Source organism: Microcaecilia unicolor, chromosome 4 (genome assembly GCF_901765095.1).
Source record: "Microcaecilia unicolor chromosome 4, aMicUni1.1, whole genome shotgun sequence".
NCBI classification, from domain to species: domain Eukaryota; kingdom Metazoa; phylum Chordata; class Amphibia; order Gymnophiona; family Siphonopidae; genus Microcaecilia; species Microcaecilia unicolor.
The window spans coordinates 340,071,544-340,098,780 of NC_044034.1; the positions used below are offsets into that span (position 1 = coordinate 340,071,544).

At 44.9% G+C, this 27,237-nt stretch overlaps 1 protein-coding gene across 4 annotated transcripts in view; it reads left to right on the forward strand.

Annotated features, from left to right (window-relative positions):
* TIAM1 (T cell lymphoma invasion and metastasis 1) overlaps positions 1–27,237 on the forward strand; it is a 369,616-nt gene that overhangs the window by 181,161 nt on the left and 161,218 nt on the right. For all 4 annotated transcript variants that reach the window (XM_030202124.1, XM_030202125.1, XM_030202126.1 and 1 more), the window contains exons 5-7: positions 166–338; positions 5,047–5,271; positions 20,305–20,490. In XM_030202124.1, the coding sequence (XP_030057984.1) occupies positions 166–338; positions 5,047–5,271; positions 20,305–20,490 (584 nt within the window). The remainder of the gene's footprint in view (positions 1–165; positions 339–5,046; positions 5,272–20,304; positions 20,491–27,237) is intronic.

Genomic DNA, 27,237 nt, shown 5'->3' on the forward strand with positions numbered 1-27,237 from the left:
CCCAGTTAAATGAAACCGTCTTCTTAAAATTGTAACCCGCTTAGAAACGTGAGGTAACAGCGGGATAGAAAACTGACTTACCATTACCATAAATAAACAGGAGGTTAAAACCAAACTTGTGTACTGTTAGTCAGTCCCACTAATAACCCTGCCTTACTTTCTTAGGATGCACTTTGTTCTTTTACGAGAGTGATGGCAGATCTGGAATAGACAACAGCAGCATTCCAAAGCATGCCGTTTGGGTGGAGAACAGCATCGTGCAAGCTGTTCCTGAGCACCCAAAGAAGGACTTTGTTTTCTGCCTCAGTAATTCCCTTGGTGATGCATTCCTATTTCAGGTTTGTTTCTTTTATAATTACTACTTTTTTAAAAATTTATTTCTATACAGCTTTTATTTTAAATAGATGGTCTTAAGTACATAGTTCGAAATCACCACAAGAAGCTTGGGGGCCTTTTTACAAAGGCGCACAGAAAAATGGCCTGCGGTCATGTAGGCGCATGTTTTGGGTGCACGCAGAATCATTTTTCAGCACACCTGTAAAAAATGCCTTTTTATGTTTCAACGTTTTTATTGATGATAAATCAAAAGGGGGTTCCAACAATCCCTTGTAGCAAAAACAAACATAGCACAATATCAACCCTGCCATGCAAATGCAGTAAATATACCTTATCATCAACATTTTTACATTTCCCTACCCGTCCATTCCCCCCACCCACCTACCCCCTTCAACCCATTAAACATCAAAGTGGAGCGTAACATGTTACTGCACTTTCAATCTCTTCGGACTGTCCATACGGTCCCATGGTCTAAGAACAAAGGATATGAGCCGTGCCACCGCCTCTGTCTTGCAATTGCAGAAGATCCTTCGGCTACATACCTCCAAGACCGAGCAGGAGGCTTCCGTTTCTTATAACCTCCCGCTCTCCAGCAGAGCCAGGCTTGTGGATCCACAATGTTCAAGATGATGCTCCCATGGGCAAACAACATATTCACTATGACCATACAACCAATTTGAACCCCGAATAAGGCCCCCACTATACCCCTACCCTCAAAAACACCCCCCTCCTCCCCCTTCCCTCTCCTACGTTCCTCCTCCACCCTCTAAAAAAAATGCCTTTTTAAAGTAAAATATTTTGCTGAAAATGGATGTGCGCAAAATGAAAATTGCCACGTGCCCATTTTGGGTCTATGATCTTACCGCCAGCCGTTGACCTAGCAGTAAAGTCTCATGTGCTAACCGAGCGGTAATGACCTACGCACGTCAAATGTCACTTGGCGTGCGTCCGAAAATAATTATTTTTCGGACACTTGTTTTGGACGCACGCCAAAAATGAAATTACTGCAAGAGCCACCCAGTAGGCCGGGTGGTGACTCCATTTTGCTGTGCATTGGGCGCACATAGATGCTTACGCAGCTTAGTAAAAGGGCCCCTTGATCCATAAAGTAGACAGGTACTAGCAGGGGGGGGGGGGGGTTTAATGGATCGTGGTCAGAAACTGAATTATGATGATCTTGGAAAACTGAAGTCACTGTGGGGCCCTTTTACTAAGCCGTGTGGGCGCCTACGTGTGCCCAACACACGCAAGTTCGGAGTTATCGCCCAGCTACTGCGTGGCCCATGCAGTAATTTCATTTTTTACGCGCGTCTGCTATTCGCACCAGAAAATATATTTTATTTTCTGGAGTTTAGTGAAAATCGGGCGGTAACTCAGACTTCATGCATTTAGGTGATTACCACACGGTTAACGCGACAGACCTTATCGCTAAGTCAGTGGCTGGCTGTAGGGTCTCAGACCCAAAATGGACATGCACCGATTTTTATTTTGCCGCACGTTCATTTTTGGAAAAACTTTTAAAAAGGCATTTTTTGCAGGCATGCTGAAAAATGGATCTGCATGCGCCCAAAACCTGCGCCTACACTACCGCAGGCCATTTTTCAGTGCACCTTAGTAAAAGGACCCCTATGACAGTGACATTGTAATTTTCCCCTGCCACGGTTGTCTAGGACTTTAATAATGCGATCTCTGATCATTGTGACCCCTACCCACTTGTAAGTAACATACATTCCACTGGATTCTATGTATGGTGACTAAAGTTGCATGTACAAATCAGCGCACATTGCTGAATTGCGCGCAACTTGATTAATGAGCCATTCAGCACCGATAATTGGCTGCTAACAACCAAGTATTGGCATTAATTGGCTTTAATTGGGAGTTACTTGCACATCAATTTTTATAATGATGTGCACGGAACCCCTATACCCCTGGATTCTATATAGTGTGCTTAGATTTACGTGCCAAGATCGGCATGGATTCTATAACACCGCACCCAACTTAATTGGCTCAACAAGCTAATGAGCGCTGATAATGTATTTAACAAGCAATAATGATCATTATTTGGCACTGATTAGAATTTAGGCGCACAAGTTCGTTAAGCATTTTTGTAACGATGTGCACCGAACTTCTAACGTGGGCAGGCAAAAAGGGGTGCTCTTATGGGCAGGGAAATGTGTGTTTCCTGGACATTCTGAAATTAGGCGCCTAGTTACAGAATATAGCCCAGTGCTTCTAAATCTACATGCCAGGATTTACGCCATGGTTTAGCTGGTGTAAATGGATGCACGTAGATTTAGGTGCTGAAATATCAACTAAGTGTATTCTGTAATATAGAATCTCCTCCGTAGCAAGTAATTTCAAGGGGGCTTGGACAGGGGCGTTTCAGGGGATGTTCTTAGAATGTAGGCGCATTGTTACAGAATAGACTCAGTTGGCGCCTAGCTTAGGCGCTGACATTTATATCTGCTTTCAGCAGGCGTAATTGCTGGTGCCTAAAGTTAGGCGCCATTTATTTATTTATTATTACATTTGTACCCCGCGCTTTCCCACTCAAAGCAGTTTCAATGCAGCTTACATAATAATATGGATTACAGAGTATTAATAGAGAAAATATGTTAAATATAGCAGACTAATAAAAGAGATAGGTAGGTAGAGATGGGCAAGGGTGAAGGGAGTAGGAGAGGTGTGAGCAAAGGGGTTAGGTGATCATTGGAGGGGGGGGGGTAGAGAGGCAGGAGGGGGTGGGACGCGGGATAAGCATAGGGAAATTTGGTGGGAGATGTAGTCTGGGTCCTTGTCGTTGTCTCCTGGATATGTGTTGAGTAGATGGGTTCATAGGATTAGTTTGGGTCGTTTGGGTAGGCCTGCTTGAACAGATGGGTTTTTAGCAATTTTCGGAAGGGTAGATAGTCGCTGATAGATCTGATGGATCTGGGGAGGGCATTCCAGAGTTGGCTGCCTAAGAAGGAGAAGTTGGATCCATAGTAGGTTTTCTACTTGATTCCTTTGCAATTGGGGTAATGCAGGTTAAGATAAGTTCGCAAAGTTTCAGACATGTTTCTGCTAGGAAGGTCAATCAGATTGAGCATATAGCCCGGAGATTCACCGTGGGTAATCCTGTGGATTAATGTGCAGACCTTAAAGTTCATTCGTTCTCTGAAAGGGAGCCAGTGAAGTTTTATGCATTTTGCACTAGTCTAGAAAAGACGCAGATCCTTTATTGAATAGTGCTTGGTGCTTAAATGTTTTGGCGGCATTTATAGAACCTAGTCCGTTAGGGATAATTCTATTGGCACTGCCGCCCGGCTACTGCATGTCCCAGGTGGTAATTCCATTTTTGACTGTCATCCAAAGAACGCGGTAGAAAATAGAAAATATTTACGCGCGACGACACTTACCGCCAGTTAGCACGTGAGACTTTACCACTAAGTCCATGGGTGGCGGTAAGGTCTCAGCCCGAAAATGGACACGTGCTGGTTTTAATTTTGCTACCCATCCATTTTCAGGCGCGCGCACACACACACAAAAAAATGCCTTTCTTCCAGGCGTGTTACAAAATGAAACTGCATGCATCCAAAACACACGCCTACACCAGCACAGGCCACTTTTAGGTGCAGTTTAGTAAAAGGGTCCCATAGTGAGTAACAAAAATGTGTGTGTCCGAACAAAACTGAAATTGAAAGCACACACTAGTGCCTGTTCTGCATCTAAACATTTTGCTCCCAAAAATTCAAGCGCAGACAGCTTTTGAAAGGCTCATATTAAGGTGCTGAAAAACAACTGCCGATGTGTATTGACAATTTCAGTTATGGTTCAGAGATGCGCAGAAGAAGCTGTGTTTACCACAAAAAGTTATGCACACATTTCCAGCATACTACCCCCATTTTTGCCGCAGATTTTCCACACACAAAATTTGCATACAGTTAACTTGCTGCGTTCTATGCTGTTAATCTTTGCAGTAGAAGCTACGTGCTCAGAGATCCGGATGCGACTCTACTGCAAGCATTTCTGCATCTCTTTCTTTGTGTATACTCCAGTGGCGTAGCTAGGGGGGCCTGGGCCCCCGTAGATTTGGCCCTGGAACCCCCCTGCTGACGACCCGCCAGACCCCCCTCCCGCCGCCAACCCTCCGTCGTCTGCCTTTGCTGGCAGGGGACCCCAACCCCCACCAGTCGAGGTCCTGTTCTTCTCGCAAAAGGCGAGAAGAAGAGGACCTCGGCTGGCGGAGGTTGGGGTCCCCCGCCAGCAAAGGCAGGCAACTGCGGGTTGGCGGCAGGAGGGGGGGGCAAAGTCGGCAATGGGGGGGGGGGGGGTCGGCAGGGGGGGCTAAAACGTGCCCCCTCACCTCGGGCTCTGGACCCCCCCTCCTGCCTTAAGTCTGGCTACGCCCCTGGTATATTCTGCATCTACATGTGGTCTGCAGAAAAATATTCATGGTCTTATTATCACTCGCTCTTGTACATATCTATGTGTCCATGCAGCTTTTATAACAGCCATTATCTGTCTGTGAAAAATGCCTTCCAGAATTACCCCCACATTAACCGAGTCTTGGAGGAAGAACATATTATGATGGCAGATTTGAGGGTCAGCTGAGCAGACTCGCTTTCCAGGATTGAATTAGATTCTTAAGTTACATTTGCTAGACTTGATGCAGGTTGCCTGAGAGCATGACATGATTCAGTGCTCCCTCCCTCTCCGTTACAATTTCAGACCTTCAGCCAAACAGAGCTTGAGAACTGGGTCACTGCAATCCATTCAGCCTGCGCTAGTGCAATAGCAAGACAGCATCACAATGAGGACACCATCAGAGTGCTGAAATCAGAGATCAAAAAAGTCGAGCAAAAGATCGACATGGACGAGAAGATGAAGAAAATGGGTGAAATGCAACTCTCTGCCGTAACCGATTCAAAGAAGAAGAAGACCATTTTGGAGCAGGTAATCTATTCTTGTGCTATCTGAATCAAAAATGCATAAGCCCCAAATTATGATGAGTGCTATAAAGTCTCTCTTTCCATCCTTACCAAAAGGTAAATTAAATAGAATGCCTAGATGCAGCCATTTTGGAATCTGAGATGCTTTGCGAACAATTGCCTGTGGAGTGGTTGGGTACTTTTAACGTGCACATGAATACGTTTGAATTTTGATGAGTGCTTCTGAGCAGGGTGTGTGCTAGGATGCTATAGAGCAGACCCGGACTTCTAATTTGGTAATGACAGCATATAGACTTTGATTGGTACTTGTGTGTAATTTGGGTTATAGGAGTGCTCTGTGATCAGTAATCGTGAGCAATTTGTATAGGAGAATTGGTGTAGAGCAGTGTTTCACAGCCCTCTCCAGAAAGCACACCCATCCAGACTGGTTTTCAGGATGCCCCAATGAATATGCGTGAGATGATCGCCAATGTATGCAAATGTATCTCACGCAAACAGGTGTAGCCTCCAGGACAAGGTTGAGAAGCATTGGTGTGGGAGGCACAGTGAAGTTGATTATTATTATGAAAATAATTTGTGTAGCAGCATGGCAAAGCTGATCAGTATGTAGTGACAAAGTGTTATTGAAAGAAACCCAGCGGTGTATGGAGTCCAATCTTCTAATTATTTGCCAGCTTTCCCCATGTGGTATTCAGAAGAAGGCTAATTAAATAATCATAACCAGCTATTTTTCTCTGTAAACCTGTCCATTTTCCTTTAAAATTATATAGAGAGTCATTTAGTAACACTTAACATGTATTATAGCTGCAAGACCCATTTTTATGCAATGAGCTCTGTAGCAAATAATGTGTGTTTTATCAACATTAGCATTTATTAACGATTAGTAAATGACCCCCTTTAAATGCTGTAATCATCTTAGTCTCCAGTGGTAAAAAAATATATAAAAATTTCACTGTTTGTTTTCAATGTATGAGACCACATTTTGAAAAAGATACCTAAGGTGGAATTACAAAATATAAAAAAAAAATAGTACAATATCATAGGATCTTGTGAGGAAGTGCCTAGGTGAACCCCAGTTCTCTTATGAGACACATTCTTCCCAGGCCACCTTAACAGAACCGGGACTAGGAAGCCTAGGCAAAAGGATGTGGCCCAGATCATCAGGAACCATAAAACCACTGAGTTGGGAAAAGTCATGGAGGCCCCAGCTGTAGCTGAGCCTCTTAAGATCTTGTCCTTGATAGCTGAGAGATTTGCGATGAAGGTCAACTTCAGCAGTAGACAAACTTCAAAGAAAAGTCTGCTAAGCAAATTTCAGCAACATAAAATGGGGTTGTAACAATTCAAATCATTTAATGGCCTAAAGACCTATACTAATATCTTAACTTGTAGACAAATGTTGGCCAAAAATGGCCAATTTTATTTTATTTATTTTATTTATTTATTTGTTGCATTTGTATCCCACATTTTATTTGTTTTATTGTTTTACTTTCTTTTATATTAATTTTCTTATTTATTTCACTTAGCTGTTATATATTCATAAGAACATAAGCATTGCCGTACTGGGACGGACTGAAGGTCCATCAAGCCCAGTACCTTGTTTCCAAACAGTGGCCAATACAGGTCTCAAGTACCTGGCAAGATCCCAAAACAGTACAATACATTTTACGCTGCTTATCCAAGAAATAAGCAGTGGATTTTCCCAAGCTGATCTTAATAATGGCTTATGGACTTTTCTCTTAGGAAATTATCCAAAGCTTTTTTAAACACTGCTAAGCTAACTGCTTTTACCACATTCTCTGGTAACAAATTCCAGAGTCTGATTAAAACATTGAGTGAAGAAATATTTTTTCCAATTTGTTTTTAAGTTCATTACTTGCTCCCTAGTCCTTGTGATTCACGTCTGCCTGTTCCACTCCACTCAGTATTTTATAGATTTCTATCATATCTTCCCTCAGCTGTCTCTTCTCCAAGCTGAAGAGCTATAGCCACTTTAGCCTTTTCTCATAGGGAAGTCTTCCCATCCCCTTTATCATTTTTGTCGCCCTTCTCTATACCTTTTCTAATTCTGCTATATCTTTTTTGAGATGCGGTTACCAGAATTGCTCACAGTATTCAAGGTGCAGTTGCACGTGGAGCAATACAAAGGCATTATAATATTCTTAGTTTTGTTTTCCATTCCTTTCCTAATTCCTAACATTCTATTTACATTCTTAGCCGCTGCTGCACACTGAGCAGAGGGCTTCAACATATCATCAACAATGACACCTAGGTCCTTTTCCTAGGAGGTGGCTCCTAATGTTGAACCTTGCATCAAGTAGCTGTAGTTAAGAGTTCCTCTTTTCTACATGCATCAGAGGAGGTGGGACATGGTAGAGACTTGTTTTCAGGGGGCTCACAGGCTCAATGTAGCCCCACGGTTCTTCACTGTTATGATCGCTGATGTGGCCGCAGGTCCCAGGAGATGTTGATGTGGCCACCAACTTGCAGTAGTACAGTTTGGATGACATTGCTGCCTGGATGTCCAACCGCCACCTGAAACTGAACATGGCCAAGACTGAACTTATTGTTTTCCCACCCAAACCCACTTCTCCTCTCCCTTCACTCTCTATCTCAGTTGATAACACCCTCATCGTCCCCGTCTCATCTGCCCGCAACCTCGGTGTCATCTTCGACTCCTCCCTCTCCTTCTCTGTGCATATCCAGCAGATAGCCAAGACCTGTTGCTTCTTCCTCTACAACATTAGCAAAATTCGCCCCTTCCTCTCTGAGCACACCACCCGAACTCTCATCCACTCTCTCATTACCTTTCGCCTTGACTACTACAACCTACTCCTCACCGGCCTCCCACTTAGCCACCTATCCCCCCTTCAGTCCATCCAGAACTCTGCCGCACGTCTTATCTTCCGCCTTGACCGATATACTCATATCACCCCTCTCCTCAAGTCACTTCACTGGCTTCCGATCAGATACCGCATACAGTTCAAGCTTCTCCTACCAACCTACAAATGCACTCGATCTGCAGCCCCTCCTTACCTCTCTACCCTCATCTCCCCTTACGTTCCTACCCGTAACCTCCGCTCTTGACAAATCCCTCCTTTCAGTACCCTTCTCCACCACCGCCAACTCTAGGCTCTGCCCTTTCTGCCTTGCCTCAACCCATGCTTGGAACAAACTCCCTGAGCCCATACGCCGGGCCCCCTCCCTACCCATCTTCAAATCATTGCTCAAAGCCCACCTCTTCAATGTCGCTTTCGGCACCTAATCACAACACCTCTACTCAGGAAATCTAGACTACCCCAACTTGACATTTCGTCCTTTAGATTCTAAGCTCTTCTGAGCAGGGACTGTCCTTAGTTATTAATTTGTACAGCGCTGCGTAACCCTAGTAGCGCTCTAGAAATGTTAAGTAGTAGTAGGTGGAAAATGGAGATATTGGACAGAGACCCTAAAATCCAAGGGGGAGCAAATGCCCCCCTTGCCCCTCCCCTCCCTACACCTATCCCTGTCTCTGCCCTCTGCCACTTCTGTGGGTCACTCAAGATATTGGCAGAGAGAAGGAAGGAATGAGATTTATAGATGCAGGCAAAGAGTTTTGGGAAAATGTCAAAAGTTTCCATCCACACCCAGTTTCTTTTTTTTTTTGGGGGGGGGGGGAGGAGGTTTATTTCACACGTTTAGTGCTTAAGCTGATGGGATATTAGAAAATATATTTGATAGTTGGTTTGGCATCCGATGTTCAGATGATATGTTTTTATGTGATTTTGTAATAAGCCGCTTTAATTATAACCAAGACACAACATTTATATTATGATAAGAGACCACCTTTCCAATTTTAACTCAAGATGATTTACAGCATTTGTGTTCAGGAACAGTATTACTATGTAAGCCGCATTGAGCCTGCATTGTGTGGGAAAGCGCAGAGTACAAATGTAATAAATGTCCCTTCCCCAAAGAGTTTACAGTAAGTGTGCACCTAAAGCAATGAGAGATATAGGGGACAGGTCTATAAAAGGTGCTAAATATCTGTGTGCTAAGACAGTATGTAACCTTTATCTTGTCCTCCTCTCTTCAATAGTCCCCTTCCCTATGTGTCCTTCTGTCTGTCTGTCTTACCCTTATCCTTATTGGTACTTTCTGTCTGTCCTGATTTAGATTGTAAGCTCTTTTGAGCAGGGGCTGTCTTTTCTTCATGTTCACTTGTAAAGCACTGCGTACGACTGGTAGCGCTATAGAAATGATTTATAGTAGTAGTAGTAGTAGTATGTAGAGTGGCATTCCGGGCACCCAGATTCTGTTATGGAATAGAGCCTAAGTTGGCATTTGCATCATGTAAAAGGCAGGTATAAATATTAGTGCCTAAATCTTAGCACCTAGCATGCTCCTTACAGCATTCTATAAATTTGCCACCTAAGGGACCCTTTTATTAAGCCGTGGTAGGCTCTACGCGCGTGCAGCTCGGCTCCCAAATGAGACTGCCGGCAGGCCAGCGCACCCTCCTGGGGGTAATTTCAGATTTGGCACGCGCCCATAGTGCGTGAATTATTTATTTATTTATTTTCTCCTACATGTGCCAGTTCCGGCGGTAATCGGCACTTGGTGTGTTCCTTGACTGGTCACCACACGTGTAGCATGTGGGCCTTTACTACTAGATCAATGGGTGGCATTAAGGGCTCATGCCGGTTTTGGCACGTGCTGGTTTCATTTTTACCGCAGGTTCTTTTCCCGTCCCATTAAAAAAAAAAGTCCCTTTTTTGTAGGTGTAGTAAAACCTGGGCCGGTGCGTGCCCAATACTTGCGCCTATAGTACCGCAGGCCACTTTTTATCGCTGCTTAGTAAAAGAGCCCCTGAGTTTGTGCCCTGCCCATGCCCCACCCATATGCACATCCCTTTTACAGTTAGGTGCTAAAGCAATTTAGGCCCAGATGCTCAAAACTCTGGCGCTGTTCCAAACAGAGCCGTACAGATACCACTGGAACAGAGCAGAAAATCAACTCTAATGCTCAACACTAATGAGATGCAAATATAGGCGCGTTCATAGCATTACACATTAGGGAGTTCAGCGGAAGGATTGTGCTTGTTTTCTGCGGCCTAAATATAAGCATTTAAATGGTTGGTTTTGTTTTTTTTAAAGCTTAGATGCTTATATTTAAAGGCAGGAAACAGACGCCTATGTGTCCTTTCACTTTTGGGTCTGCTGTGACTTGGGCATATTCGTTTCTCAAGGCCAGCAATTTAAGGGCTTGCACAGGCTTCCTTCTGCTTCCAAAGCAATCAAAAGCAGCAGATTTTGAAGGAAGGATCATGAGAAATCCTCTCTTCCAACACCCTAACGGCTGCTCCGACCTGGCGTTATTTTGTTGCAGCAGTAAGGCATTGGACGCTCTTTTCTGAGCATTAGGGAGGATTACAAAATGACCTCATTTACATCTGCTTGACTGCATTAGCATGCCATTTGCGCTATTCATCTGCTCGCTCGTTTGTTTCTGTGCTCTGGGCCTCTGAACATTCTGCGCAGGTAAATGCAGTTGCTAATCCAGTGCTAATGACCTCTAGCATCACGTTTACTTTTGAGCATCAGGGCCTTAGGCACTTACTTATAGAACCGTGCCTAATTGCTGTTAGATGCGTAACTGCCATTTATCCCCATTTGGTTACCTAATTGACGTCTAACTTGTGGCGCACTGTATGGAATTAGGGGTACATTGATTTGTCCAGGTTCACAGGGAATGTCTGTGGGAGAAGTGGGATTGGAACCCCAGTTTCTCTGATTCTCAGGCCATTGCTTTGAAACCACCAGGCTACTCCTTCCTCCCTTCATATCTCTTTTTGATGGATACTTCATACCTCTTACAACGGTCTACTTTACATTTTTTTTTTCTGTGGACATTATAGCAAATGTCTTTTGTATATAATTTTTATTGTTTTAGATTTATTGTTAGGTTTATTATATGTGTTATTTTGGAAGCCACCTAGGTTTTTAGATATTATATAAATGTTTTAAATAAATATATTTCCATGCGTGGAATGTTAGAATAAATTGCCTATCTAGCAGGATCAATTTGATTAAATGAACATTTTGCTGAAGCTCTATGTGAACTGACCTCTTACGTTTCTTTAGTAAAAACACTGAGGTTAATAGATGTTCACAAAATTAATTAGGAAATGTTGAAGGGCAATTCTATACTCTAGGCATCCAGATTTAGGCTCACCTTGTGCACATGAATGTCTATAATACTTATCTGTGTAAATGCCAGCAGGGTGCCCAAGTAGTACTCTGCAAATAGGAATGTGGACATGGGATTTTGATCCCTTATTATCCCTCAAGAGCACTCTGCACACTAAAATAGACTTATCATTCCCTCTTTCAGAGACGTGGAGAGGCATAATCGAAAGGGACGCCCAAGTTTTGCTGAGGACGTCCTCGCAAAACGTCCCGATGGAGGGGCGGGGAAACCCGTATTATCGAAACAAGATGGACGTCCATCTTTCGTTTCGATAATACGGTCAGGGTCGTCCTTAGAGATGGTCGTCCCTAGACTTGGCCGTTTCTGATTTTCGGCGTTAATGGAAAATAAGGACGCCCATCTCAGAAATGACCAAATGCAAGCCCTTTGGTCGTGGGAGGAGCCAGCATTTGTAGTGCACTGGTCCCCCTCACATGCTAGGACAGCCGGGCACCCTAGGGAGCACTGCGGTGGACTTCATAAATTGCTCCCAGGTTCCTTACCTTGTGTGCTGACCCCCCCCCCCCCCAAAACCCACTACCCACAACTGTACACCATGTACACCACTACCATAGCCCTTAGTAAAAAAAAAGGCCCGTTTCGGACCAAATTAAATGGGCGCTAGTAAGGTTTTCCTCGGAGTGTGTATGTTTGAGAGAGTGTGTGTGAGAGTGACTGTGTGACAGAGAGAAAGTGAATGTGTGAGTGTGTGTGTGTGACAGAGACAGAGTGAGACTGGTTGCGAGTGTGTCTATGAGAGAGTGTGTGTGTGAGAATGAGAGTGTGTGCAACTGCGTATCTGAGAACACAGTGAGTGTGAGAGAGAGAAAGTGTGTTTCACACAGATACAGTGTGTGTGTGAGAGAGAGAGAGTGTGTGTGAGACAGAGTGTGAGAGTATGTGTGCGATACACAGACTCTCTGTGAGCAACCACCCATGTCCAGCGACTCTCCTCTGTCTCCTGCCCCCCCTCCAGCCATCCATGTCCAGCGACTCTCCTCTCTCCCCTGCCCCCCCCAGCCACCCATGTCCAGCGACTCTCCTCTCCCCCTGCCCCCCTCCAGCCACCCATGTCCAGAGACCCTCCTCTCCCCCTGCCCCCCCTCCAGCCACCCATGTCCAGTGACTCTCCTCTCTCCCCTGCTCCCCCTCCAGCCACCCATGTCCAGCGACTCTCCTCTCTCCCCTGCCCTCTCCAGCCACCCAGGTTGTCCAGCGAATGCTTCGGGACAGGCAGGAAATATTCCCAGTCTCGCCTGCCCGCTGCCAGCACTGACCCTCCCCCGTTGCCGGATCGCTCTTCAAAATGGCCGCCGAGACTTCCAGCAGGGGTGGAGGGGGGGAGCAGTGGCTGCGGCGACCTCGGGAGGCAGGTTTTTGAAATGCTAGTTCCTTTGTTTTACGTATTCTATACATACGTATATATATATATATCTTTATGTGTATTTGTTATATTATGATTTTTTTGATTGAGATATAGATATATATTGATACATGTTAATGACCTTTATGTGTTTATTTAAAATTTATATATTTGTCTATTTTTATGGGTTCCTTTCACAATATTTTAATCCATTTTGAATCTTATATCTGTTGTATTATGTTAAATACTGTTTTGTTATTAATTTATTGTTTGTGGTTGATGTAGACTCCTGATGCAGGCACTGTGCGCCGAAACACGGCCGGTGTCAGGTCTTTTAGAAGACTATTCTATAAAAGTATACGATTAAAGAATTGTGTCCCCTTTTTTTGAGGCCCCTGGTGCTGTTTTTGTTGTTGTTTGGACCTCCGTTTGTACTTTGCTCCCTCTCTCTACTGTAGTGTCATTGTGGGGAAACTGGATCCCTGGCAACATATTTTGGACGAGCCTATTGACCCAAACATTTCAGGCCATTTTGTTTATGAAAAGTAAGGAAGCAATTAAAAAGAGATGCCCAGTAGATCAAACAATAGTCTCATTTGTAAAGAGAGTGAAAATAAGGGAGATTTCACTAGGAAACTCTACTTGCATACCATTGTTCATTTCTTTCTGCAAATCAGTTTTGATCTGTTTGAATGGTGTGGCTGGTGTGATAAGAGCTGGGGGTTTTTTTTTAAGCATTCCTAAGCAGATTGCTTACAGGATTAGAGTTGTGACTAAGAAGGTCAGTGGTGTCTTCTTGGTTGTGTTTTGGTGAATTCCTGAATTCCTCTTGTGTAATTGGGAACAGTACACTCATTCTTCGCTAAGAATGATTTGGATGGTGGTCTCTCTCACATTAGGATTTTCCTGATTTGAACTGAAAGGGCAAGTATGTCTTATCAGTTTTAAAAGAAATCTGTACTTTCACTGATATCCGAATAGTTGTACATTCACTTTTGTGGTAAAGCTTTTCATATACAGTATTGCTAATAAACTGAAAACAAATAATGTTTCCAGTGCCCGTGTCTCTTGGAGCTTCATGGCTGATGTAGCTAATCTTATCAACATAGAAACATTCAGGGGCTTTTTCCTGAAGCTTGATTGTTTACTTTCTTGCAGCTGTTTATCTTTGAAGATAGCTTATCGAAGATCTTAACAGTTGCCTTTTCCCTTTCAGTTTGAGTGTTTCTCTTCTGTGAACGGTGCTCTATCTACTCCATTCTCATATGTACTTTTGCCAGTCAATCGCGGTCCTTCTCCAGGATTTTTTTCTGTGAAAACAGAACAAAATATCTGTTTTGCAAATTTGCTTTTTCTTCATCATTATCTACATAGTGGTTCGCAGCATCTTTCAGTCTCACAGTTCCCTTTTTAGTTTTCCTCCTTTCACTAATATACCTGAAGAAATTTTTGTCACCCCTCCTTACCTTTCTAGCCATTTTTTTTCTTCCCCTTGCGCTTTCGCCAGACGTATCTCTGTCTTGGCGTCTTTCAGTTTCATCCGGTATTCCTCTCCGTGTTCCTTTTCTTGAGTTTTTTTCTGTATTTCAGGAACGCCAACTCTTTAGCCTTTATTTTCTCAGCCACTTGCTTGGAGAGTCATATCGGTTTCCTTTTCCTGAAAACCCAACTGGATTTGTGGCCCTTGGACTAAGGTTGCCCAATCCAGAACCAGAGCATTAGCTGTCCCTTGGGACCTGCCCAGTCAGTCTGTTTTTTAAGGATATCCACAATGAATATACATGAGGTAAATTGGACTACAGTGGAGGGAGTGTGTTCAGGTATATCATATGCATAATGTTTGTGGATATCCTGAAATTCAGACTGGCCATGTGGGGTCACAGGCTATTGCAGAAAGCTTGCATTAGAGCCGTGCACTGGTGATTTAAAAGTACCTGGGATAGTGGGGGGAGGGGTGTTCCTGGGGTCCACTAGACTACTGGGGATTTATTTTTGGAGTGTCAGTGGGATATTGAGGGAGGTTGTCTCTGGGATGGGGTGTCCACTAGACTACCAGGGTTATTTTGGGTAGTGTTGGAGGAGAGGGGAGTCGGTGGGGGGGGGGGGGGGTAAACGGGGTTATTAGCTAGTTCACCATCTGCTGCAGAAGAACAAGTGAACCCTTCTACAGATCCTCACACCTGGCATTCAAGTTTCTGCAGTCTTCTGCTACAGTGCCTGCATGGCATTGGGAGCCAAAAAGCTAGCTGCCTAATTAACATCCGCTGAAATAGAATGTGCGTTGATGTTTAACTCGGGGATTTGCACAGGGCTGGCTTCTGCCCAAACCCTTTTCTGCATCAGACACCCAGAAAATTGTGCGCACATGTTTCACAAACTGTGCGCTTCCATCTAAACTAGCTTTCTATGTCACCCCCTGAGTTTGAGCAGTAGATTCTTTTGGATAATTATATTCGAGAATATAATGGATTTTTCATTACCTGGACGCTAGGGGGAATATGCTGGGCATCTGAGCTTTTAATTCCAGTACTTCTACCAGTGTGTTCCTTCCCTTTACCCCTTGCTGTTCTTTCTCTCCACCCCCATGTTGTAGCTGTCCCTTCCTGCCCTCTACCTGTCACCTGTGTTCTTGCATCCCTTACCTCGCTCTCTACCTTTCCCCTGCGTTCTCCTGTCCCCCTTCCCGCCCATTCCCCACCTCTTTCCCTTTCTTTTTTGTTTCAATAAATTTTTTATTGAAATATTCAACATTACAAAAGAAAACATTCAATACTGCCATGCCCGATGCATATGTCGGGAAAGCAACACCACTTAACCCCTCCAAAACCCTCCATTGTTTTCAATAGAGCAACCCAACTTCAAGATTTTTGTTTTCATAGCTTTTTATCCCCCCCCCCCCCAAGCCAATACCTCCCCAAACCTAACTAGAAGGTTTGAACCCCTAAGTCCCATATATAGAAACCTTCAGCAACTTATTCACATCCTTCTAACAGATTACATTATCCCTCAACCCCCTTATCCCCCCTCCCCCTACTCCCCCCTCCCTTTCCCATTAAGCCAAAGATAATAATTTCCCCTCCAACAGTTTCCACCCTCTTTGACGGATCCAAAAACAATCCCTTCTTACAGCTGTTTGTCTCTCCAAGTGAAATAGATACCGCACCTTCCCCTTCCATTGATCCATGCCAGGCAGAAGAGAAGATTTCCAAGTAGCTGCAATCAAACACTTTATTGCCGCTAGTCCTCACCGGAACAACCTCTCTTGCCACCACTGCAACTTGATCGGGCTAAGCCCTAATAAGCAAACTTGGGGAGACAAAGGTATAGGCACTTGAAGCAGTTCAGAAAGTGCCCCACCCACCGACTCCCACACAGAAAATAACCCCTCACATTCCCACCAAACATGCAAAAAGGAACCCCGTGCCTCCCCGCATCTCCAACATATATCCGATACTAGAGGAAACATTTTATGAAGTCTGTCCGGCGTATAATACCACCGGGTAATTATTTTGTATGCATTCTCCTGAACTAGCACACACACTGAACTTGCTCGTACACCCCCCCAAATCCTTTCCCATTCCTCATCCTCACTGGACAGTATTCTCAGTGGAGGAGGGTAGTTAGTGGGGTCCCGCAGGGATCTGTGCTGGGTCCGTTGCTTTTTAATGTATTTATAAATGACCTAGAGATGGGAATAACTAGTGAGGTAATTAAATTCGCCGATGACACAAAATTATTCAGGGTCGTCAAGTCGCAGGAGGAATGTGAACGATTACAGGAGGACCTTGCGAGACTGGGAGATTGGGCGTGCAAGTGGCAGATGAAGTTCAATGTTGACAAGTGCAAAGTGATGCATGTGGGTAAGAGGAACCCGAATTATAGCTACGTCTTGCAAGGTTCCGCGTTAGGAGTTACGGATCAAGAAAGGGATCTGGGTGTCGTCGTCGATGATACGCTGAAACCTTCTGCTCAGTGTGCTGCTGCGGCTAGGAAAGCGAATAGAATGTTGGGTGTTATTAGGAAGGGTATGGAGTCCAGGTGTGCGGATGTTATAATGCCGTTGTATCGCTCCATGGTGCGACCGCACCTGGAGTATTGTGTTCAGTACTGGTCTCCGTATCTCAAAAAAGATATAGTAGAATTGGAAAAGGTACAGCGAAGGGCGACGAAAATGATAGTGGGGATGGGACGACTTTCCTATGAAGAGAGGCTGAGAAGGCTAGGGCTTTTTAGCTTGGAGAAGAGACGGCTGAGGGGAGATATGATAGAAGTGTATAAAATAATGAGTGGAATGGATCGGGTGGATGTGAAGCGACTGTTCACGCTATCCAAAAATACTAGGACTAGAGGGCATGAGTTGAAGCTACAGTGTGGTAAATTTAAAACGAATCGGAGAAAATTTTTCTTCACCCAACGTGTAATTAGACTCTGGAATTCGTTGCCGGAGAACGTGGTACGGGCGGTTAGCTTGACGGAGTTTAAAAAGGGGTTAGATAGATTCCTAAAGGACAAGTCCATAGACCGCTATTAAATGGACTTGGAAAAATTCCGCATTTTTAGGTATAACTTGTCTGGAATGTTTTTACGTTTGGGGAGCGTGCCAGGTGCCCTTGACCTGGATTGGCCACTGTCGGTGACAGGATGCTGGGCTAGATGGACCTTTGGTCTTTCCCAGTATGGCACTACTTATGTACTTATGTACTTATGTAAAGGTCTTCCCCAAATCCCGTTCCCAGGCCTGCATAAACTTATGCTTACTCCTTTTCCATCCTCTTATATACTTATATACAGTGGGGGAAATAAGTATTTGATCCCTTGCTGATTTTGTAAGTGTGCCCACTGACAAAGACATGAGCAGCCCATAATTGAAGGGTAGGTTATTGGTAACAGTGAGAGATAGCACATCACAAATTAAATCCGGAAAATCACATTGTGGAAAGTATATGAATTTATTTGCATTCTGCAGAGGGAAATAAGTATTTGATCCCTCTGGCAAACAAGACCTAATACTTGGTGGCAAAACCCTTGTTGGCAAGCACAGCGGTCAGACGTCTTCTGTAGTTGATGATGAGGTTTGCACACATGTCAGGAGGAATTTTGGTCCACTCCTCTTTGCAGATCATCTCTAAATCATTAAGAGTTCTGGGCTGTCGCTTGGCAACTCGCAGCTTCAGCTCCCTCCATAAGTTTTCAATGGGATTAAGGTCTGGTGACTGGCTAGGCCACTCCATGACCCTAATGTTCTTCTTCCTGAGCCACTCCTTTGTTGCCTTGGCTGTATGTTTTGGGTCATTGTCGTGCTGGAAGACCCAGCCACGACCCATTTTTAAGGCCCTGGCGGAGGGAAGGAGGTTGTCACTCAGAATTGTACGGTACATGGCCCCATCCATTCTCCCATTGATGCGGTGAAGTAGTCCTGTGCCCTTAGCAGAGAAACACCCCCAAAACATAACATTTCCACCTCCATGCTTGACAGTGGGGACGGTGTTCTTTGGGTCATAGGCAGCATTTCTCTTCCTCCAAACACGGCGAGTTGAGTTCATGCCAAAGAGCTCAATTTTTGTCTCATCTGACCACAGCACCTTCTCCCAATCACTCTCGGCATCATCCAGGTGTTCACTGGCAACTTCAGACGGGCCGTCACATGTGCCTTCCGGAGCAGGGGACCTTGCGGGCACTGCAGGATTGCAATCCGTTATGTCGTAATGTGTTACCAATGGTTTTCCGTGGTGACAGTGGTCCCAGCTGCCTTGAGATCATTGACAAGTTCCCCCCTTGTAGTTGTAGGCTGATTTCTAACCTTCCTCATGATCAAGGATACCCCACGAGGTGAGATTTTGCGTGGAGCCCCAGATCTTTGTCGATTGACAGTCATTTTGTACTTCTTCCATTTTCTTACTATGGCACCAACAGTTGTCTCCTTCTCGCCCAGCGTCTTACTGATGGTTTTGTAGCCCATTCCAGCCTTGTGCAGGTGTATGATCTTGTCCCTGACATCCTTAGACAGCTCCTTGCTCTTGGCCATTTTGTAGAGGTTAGAGTCTGACTGATTCACTGAGTCTGTGGACAGGTGTCTTCATACAGGTGACCATTGCCGACAGCTGTCTGTCATGCAGGTAACGAGTTGATTTGGAGCATCTACCTGGTCTGTAGGGGCCAGATCTCTTACTGGTTGGTGGGGGATCAAATACTTATTTCCCTCTGCAGAATGCAAATAAATTCATATACTTTCCACAATGTGATTTTCCGGATTTAATTTGTGATGTGCTATCTCTCACTGTTACCAATAACCTACCCTTCAATTATGGGCTGCTCATGTCTTTGTCAGTGGGCACACTTACAAAATCAGCAAGGGATCAAATACTTATTTCCCCCACTGTATGATCGATATAGGCCTTGGATGTTTCCTCACTAACATCCAAAGATTTTCCAAATACTCCCCTTTAATTGGATCTCCCCTCAACCAACCCTGCCTCTTTCCTTTTCTTACCTTCTATTTGCCCAGTTTAGAGGGACATTTTGATAAAATGCCTAAGTCCAATTTTGGATGTTTTGGTGAATGTAGACTTTTTCAGGTATGGAAATAGCTATCTTTTTGGTTCAAAAATCACCTTTTTCTAGACGTTTTGTGCTCAGAACATTTTTCTTTTGGGATCATTTTGGTAAGAACAAACCTCAAGAGAAAAACACCCAAAAAACAGCCATTGTTGGAGGGGCCATCATTCTTATTAGACTTGCCACACAGACATCCCAGCAGAGCAGTGGGGCAGTGGACTTCACATAAAAGGACCCAGGTACACTTCTCACCATAACCTCCTTATATTGTATGGTGAGTTCTCCTGGAACAGAGAAAAATCCACTGTACACCACTATAGGATTTGCAAGCTTGCAGGTGTCACCTATATATAGATACAGTAGGTATTTAGTGGTTTCTGGAGGGCTCACACATTCCATGACAAATGAACCAGTTGCCTACATGCGTTTTTTTGAAAAGTAATCATGTGACCTTATGATGCGCCTACTTTTTACACGGCTGTACAGAGAGGGTGAAACCACACAATACAGAAGCAACGAGAAAACAGCACCAAGGGCCTTCAGGGTTGAGATAGAAGTGGTCCTTTATTCATTGACCTGACACTGGCTGTGTTTCGGCACTAAATGCCTGCTTCAGGGGTCAAATATATGTGTAGACTCTCAAATAGTATAAAAAGGGGGTCCCAACTCTATTGAGCATGGGCCAAGATTGCTACTACCTCATAGCTCTGTAAGGACCACTTAAAGGACATTGGTGCTTTTCTCTCATTGTTCCTACTTTTGACACGTACATATCTGCACAGAATTTCATAACAGCCCTTTTCCATATGTACAACATGCTTTGTACACAAACTATCCCCACAGTGCATATGTTTTGATAATTTGTCCTTAATGCCTTTATTTTGTTAACAGATATTCGTTTGGGAACAAAATCTTGAACAGTTCCAAATGGACCTATTTCGATATCGATGTTATTTAGCTAGTCTTCAAGGAGGCGAATTGCCAAATCCAAAGAGGCTTCTTGCGTTTGCAAGTCGACCAACTAAAGTGTCCATGGGTCGCCTAGGAATCTTCTCGGTATCTTCCTTTCACGCACTGGTGAGTTAATGTGTTGGGTCTCAACTTTTCCTATTTGATGTTGATTTTCTGCTGCCATTACAACTCACAAAATCTTGTCAGTCCTGCAACTCTGAATTCACAAAGATGAAGCCTGACTCGCAGAACTGAATGCCTGTAAGGAGCAGAGTCCTAAGTTCTGCTAAGCAAAATGTTTCCAGTGAAAGTAGTGTGACTCTCTATAATGCATCCTAAATCCTACCATAATGTTGTGTATTTCCTTGCAGCATTTTCATTGCTTCTCCATAACAGAATAATTTTGCCTACAAATTGAACTTAAGCCCTATTGAACTTAGGAGGTGGAAGTCAGATAAGGAATGTCCCAAGTCAAGATGTTCATAATTTCATGCCTGTTTTTCAAAATTCCTACTGAATGTGGAGGCATTTGTGAAATCTGTATAGGAGCATGGGAAATAGCACATGTATTTCCCTAAATGTGCAGCATGAACGAGCATCGTATAAAAATACACATATACAAAAAGAGCAACAGAATCACTCAGTGCGTTATACGTTGAATGCACATCCTGGCTCTTGCACGTATAGGAGTTATATTCCAGAAAATTATGGGTCATGTAAAATATCAGAGGGTCAAGCACAATTAACCCCTTCCTCACTCTTCTAATATCCCTGGCTGAAATGAGCATTTTGCTGACACTTCTGACTACCTTGGAGGAGATGCAAAAACCGACAAGGGAATTTTCCAAATAAACATGCATTCCTGTGCTGGATCAGAAATAACACATACAATTCTTTGAACTGCCCTGACTAAACACACCTGCTTTGAATCTGTGTGTTCTGCAGCAATAACACTTGTAAATAACAGCATTGTAAAATGGCATTTATACATGTACTAGCCATTGAGCCCATTAAAACGGGCTAGTATGGGGTTTTTCCAAGGCCCCCTCCCCTCGCCGCTGCATGGCCCCTCCCCGAGGTCACAGCTACCGGTCCCCCCTCCCCCCCCCCCCGGAGTCGCTGCCACCACCCCTCCACCCGGCCCGGGCCCTCTCTTTGCTATTGAACTTACGTCGCCGAAACGCAGCACGCAGATCAGCAGAGCTCCCGTCGGCCTTCCTTCTCTGCCTGTGTCCTGCCCTTGTGTGACGTAACGTTGGCAAGGGCGGGACACAGGCAGGGAAGGAAGGCCGACGGGAGCTCAGCTGATCTGCCTGCTGCATGTCGGCGACGAGAGTGCTCGGGCTGGGTGGACTGGGGGCGGCGGCGGCTCCGGGTGGGGGGAGCGGTAGCGACGTCGGCGGTTCTCTCCCTCCCCTTCACGCAGTTTCCGTCCCGCCCCATCATCACGTATTGACGTGGGGGCGGGACAGAGAGGGAAGTCTCTACTGCGCATTTGCGGGTGAGTACGGTCACTCACCATTTATATGTTTGATGCCATCTGTATCTGGAAACGCTGCCAGCTATAGGTGCCCCTCAAGGCTCCTAAAATGCCTTTGATTGTCTAATAGGCTTTTCTTGGTAGTGATATCAACCACAGAAGGGTTGCTTGCTGGATGGTTTGGGTCTGGATCAGAGCTTCCCAAACTTAAAAGTTGGGATCCCAAATGGGCTCACAAAACCCATATTTGAGGTAATGAACTGGGCAGGCTTTCAGTAGGTGCACCATAAGTACATAAGCACCACCATACTGGGAAAAGACCAAGGGTCCATCAAGCCCAGCATCCTGTCTCTGACAGCGGCCAATCCAGGCTTCAAGAACCCGACAACCCCCCCCCCCCCCCCCCCAAAATTTTGTTAATAATGTTCAATGGACTTTTCCCTCAGGAATCTGTCCAAACCCCCTTTAAATTCCGTAAGGCCAGCCGCTGTCACTACATTCTCCGGCAATGAGTTCCAGAGTCTAACTACACGCTGAGTAAAGAAAAACTTTCTCCTATTTGTTTTAAATCTACCATATTCTAGCTTCATCTTGTGTCCCCTGGTTTTGTTGTTGTTTGAAAGTGTAAACAAACGCTTCACATCTGTCTGCTCTACTCCGCTCATTATCTTGTAGACTTCTATCATATCACCCCTCAGCCGCCTTTTCTCCAAGCTGAAGAGCCCTAACCTTCTCAGCCTTTCCTCATAGGGAAGTCGTTCCATTCCCTTTATCATTTTTGTCGCCCTTCTCTGCACCTTCTGTAATTCCTTTATATCTTTTTTGAGATGCGCGACCAGAATTGGACACAATACTCGAGGTGCGGTCGCACCATGGAGCGATACAACGGCATTATAACATCCTCGCATTATTCTGCACTTCCAGAGGGTCACACCATTTTATCTGGTGGCTGTCGTGGAGTCGCAGCCATTAAAAGATTGAAAATCACTGGTCTGGATGCTCCAGGAAACTGGGGATATTATATGGTCTTTCACCTGAACGCTGCTTCCCAGCAGGTGCCGTAATCTCCTAATCACACACTCCTGCCTGACTTTTAGATTTATTTTTGTATATTTCCCCCCTGTCAGGTGGGCATATTTTCCTCCCAAATATAGAGTAACATGTAAAGTCAGTGAGTCTCTTTCACCCCCACCTAGGTTATTTTATCCCTCCTTCCACTTAGGGCTAGATTCTATATATGGTGCCTGAAAATTCCACACGGGAAAAAAATACACCTAAATTTTGTAGAATAGGCTTAAATTTCCACGCGGTATATAGAATTACGCCAAATGCCTCTCCGCGTGATTAAGTGTAGTCACAGCCATATAGGCCACGTTTTACTTGGCGTAAATCCCATCATCTAAATTAGGCACAGAGCGGGTGTATTCTGTATCGACATGAATAGATTTTAGAAATGCCTACACCCCGCCCCTGGCAATGTCCCCTTTTCAACTATGCAACTTAGAATTTACACGCACCACATTACAGAATACGCTTAAGGGAGTTGCACACGTAAATCTTAATGCCAATTAGTGCTGATAATTGCTTGTTAACATACAGTTAACCCTTTAGTGTCCAGTGTTTCCATCAATCTGTTCCCATATGGCTTATTACGGGAACATTGGACACTAAAGGGTTTTAACAGCGCTGACTAGCTAGTTAAACAATTAAGTTACGCGCATTGTCATAGAATACTCTTCAATTTCTGCATGAAACTTAAGGTGCGATATATAGAATCCCGCAGTTAATGTTTACTAGTAGTCTGTAGTCCAGGGATTACCAGGTAATTATCAATACTTTGTAGCACTGTAGACGCTTTTTGTGTTCATCTCATTTTGCCCGTTGTATACATGTTTTCATCACTCTGGCAACTGGCGATAACATTAGGCATGTTTAGTATTTAAGTGAAATTCTTTTTTCAGATGAGGGAGACTTCTCCCCCCCCCCCCCCCTTTCGCCCTATTCTTATAAATACAGAAAGCACAACCACCGCTATTCATTTCGTTATTCCCAGCCACCTCTGCGCTCAAGGCAGAAAAATAAACTCATTTTAGGCAATATTAATTAATCCCTTAGGGCTCCTTTTACAAACCCGCGCTAGTGATTCTGGTGCAGCAAATGCGGCGAAGCCCATAGGCATTAAATGGGCGTCATCACATTTGCCACGCTGGAATTGCTAAAAGGAGCCCTTTGGATGCAAAGTGTCGGAACAACTAGAAGTTAAGAGCAGTGTATAATATTTGTAGCAGTTTATTGGAGTTCTTGTGAATTTCAACACTGAAAGCTGTGGTGAATTTTGCAGGTCTCTACAGATTGCCCTCTATTACAGGTATCATTTTTGGAAGCTACAGCTCAGTTTTGCATTTGCTGCATAGTTTTTCAGAAATTTGCCAGTGCTTGTCAGTGGAATACAGAGCTGTAAAGCAGAAAAAAAATACATGGTATTGAACCAGTGGTAATATAGAATTTGCTTGACCAATACTTGTCTATATGAAATACGTTGCCTGTTTTTATTCAAAAACTAAAGGGTGTTTTAAATAAAGTACTAGTATAAAAGGCCCGTTTCGGTAGGCAATGAAACGGGCGCTAGCAAGGTAATCCCCCCCTCCTCCCTCCCTTCTTCCCTCCCGACCCCCCTCCCTTCTTCCAGACCCCCTCCTCCCTCCCTTCCTCCCTCCTGAGTTCCAGACCCCCTCCCTCCCTCCCTCCTCCTGAGTTCCAGACCCCCTCCCTCCCTCCCTCCTCCTGAGTTCCAGACCCCCCCTCCCTCCCGTCCTCCCGAGTTCCAGACCCTCCCTCCCTCACTCACTCACCCCCTTCCTTCCTTCCTTCTGAGTTCCAGACCCCCTCCCTCCCTCCCTTCCCTCCTGAGTTCCAGACCCCCTCCCTCCCTCCCTTCCTCCTGAGTTCCAGACCCCCTCCCTCCCTCCCTTCCCCCTGAGTTCCAGACCCCCTCCCTCCCTCCCTTCCTCCTGAGTTCCAGACCCCCTCCCTCCCTCCCTCCTCCTGAGTTCCAGACCCCCCTCCCTCCCGTCCTCCCGAGTTCCAGACCCTCCCTCCCTCACTCACTCACCCCCTTCCTTCCTTCCTTCTGAGTTCCAGACCCCCCTCCCTCCCTACCAGTTCAAGGCCCCCTCACGCCCCTCCCACCAAGTTCCAGATTCCCCCCTCCCTCCGATTTCAACACCCCCCCCTGCATTTCTGACCCTCCCCCTTCGCCGTCACGTAGCTGTGCTGACAACAGCCACATTTCTCTTCTTCACTGCGGGAGGTGGTGGAAATGAAAACGGTAACAGAATTCAAACATGCGTGGGATAAACATAAAGGAATCCTGTTCAGAAGGAATGGATCCTAAGGAGCTTAGCCGAGATTGGGTGGCAGAGCCGGTGGCGGGAGGCAGGGATAGTGCTGGGCAGACTTATACGGTCTGTGCCAGAGCCGGTGGTGGGAGGCGGGGCTGGTGGTTGGAAGGCGGGGATAGTGCTGGGCAGACTTATACGGTCTGTGTCCTGAAGAGGACAGGTACAAATCAAAGTAGGGTATACACAAAAAGTATCTTGTTGGGCAGACTGGATGGACCATGCAGGTCTTTTTCTGCCATCATTTACTATGTTCTGTGCGCTGGCGATTGCTGTTCTTCGGGTAGTGGATAGGTCCGTTATGCGTCTGATCGATGCGATTGGCGACGTCGTGACGATCGGACGCTAGCAAGGTAATCCCCCACCCTCCCTCCCACGGTGAGTTGGTGAGTGTGAGTGCTCCGCCCTCGTCGTCATTACGTTGAGACGCGAGGGCGGGGCAGACACTCATGGGCAAAAGCGATCTACACAACTACAACTTCCAGCTTCATTAGAACGTTGGAGGTGCGTTTTATATAGAGAGATGGTAACATTTTACACTTACCATGCATTAAATGCCAGAATTAACAGCCAGCCTATGCAAAGCCTAAACACTAACAGTTGAGGGTGTTCCAGCATGTCCCCATATAGTTACTGTACAGAAAAATTCTTTACTGCATAAGTGCATCCATACTAACTGCTGCATGCCGTAAATCTCCATGTACTAACTGCAGTGTGCAGTCCCTGCCCGTTTCCTACCCCATAACAAGTGATGCAGTTAGCATGTGAACTAGCATGACACCATCAGGCCAGCACGGTAATAGAGTAAGGGATATTTTACATGTTAAAAAGTTTGCGCAGATTTGTAAGTGTGGAGCGGCCTCTTGAAAAGAGTATGTGTTCCGTTTGAAAGACTGACCTTCCAGTTCTCCCTGCACTCTGGTGGTCTGCATTAGCATAGATAGTATCACTTAGAGTAGCCTGCCCCTTGAATGCTTTAAAGATTTCCCTGTCTAGGGGAATCCGGACACGTTAACCTACACTCTGATAATTATACTGAGGGGAGAGGTAGAGGGACGCCATGAAGTAAAAAGTTGGTTTAAGAGGATAAAGGGGAGGGAGGAAGAGGATATAGTTTTGGAAAAGGTAAGATTCTATGTAAATTGAAGAGTTACATGCAATAATAGCTTGGAGAAGTTTGTTTTGAAGAAAAATATTCAGAAGTCTCGTCTGTAAACATTGTTGGGACTTAAGGTAATAATACACAGAGCAAAACACGAGACACAATTATTGGAGGTTAATATGGAAGTTTATGGGTTAAGATAGAATTATCTGTTATCGGACAGATTTGCTGGTAATGCGTTTTCATCTATAACCATAGTTAATACATAAATGTTAAATATAGAACATGGTTTGGGGGGAGGGAGGGATAAGTGTTATATTACAAAATTTGATGGCTGTACGTAATGTTGCACGTTTGAAGTGTTGTTCCACTGAGCTCTGTACAACTGTTTTGAGGCTGCTATGTTAAGGTGGATTTGTACTTTTGGAGTTGTCATCAATAAAAACCGTTGAAATATAAAGATTTCCCTGTCTAAATTAGAGAATTCTTGAATATCTGATCAGCATTTCTTGGAAGAGTGCAAAGAGAAGAACCGAAAGTTCCCTTGTTCCTTGTCTTCTGACAGATTTTTTTCCCCCCACTGATCCCATAGTCTCTGCCAGAATCAGCAGGTGCTCGGGTGGTAGGACAGCCCATATGCCAGTTTCCTCCCACAGGCAGCCTGCCTCCTCTTCATCATCGGAGAGGAAGATGCTGCTTTTTAAAAAAAATGTTCTATGCCATGTATCTAAAACACAGCGCTCTCCTTTTGTCGCCCGGCAAACTGTAGCGTCCGCCTCGGCAAACACAAGTAATCAGAAAACACAAATGCAACAGAGACAGATAATATTTGTGTGAAGTCTTTGCCCTGTTCGCACGCAAGCCAGTGGTTCTGGCTGGGTTCCAGCAGGCAG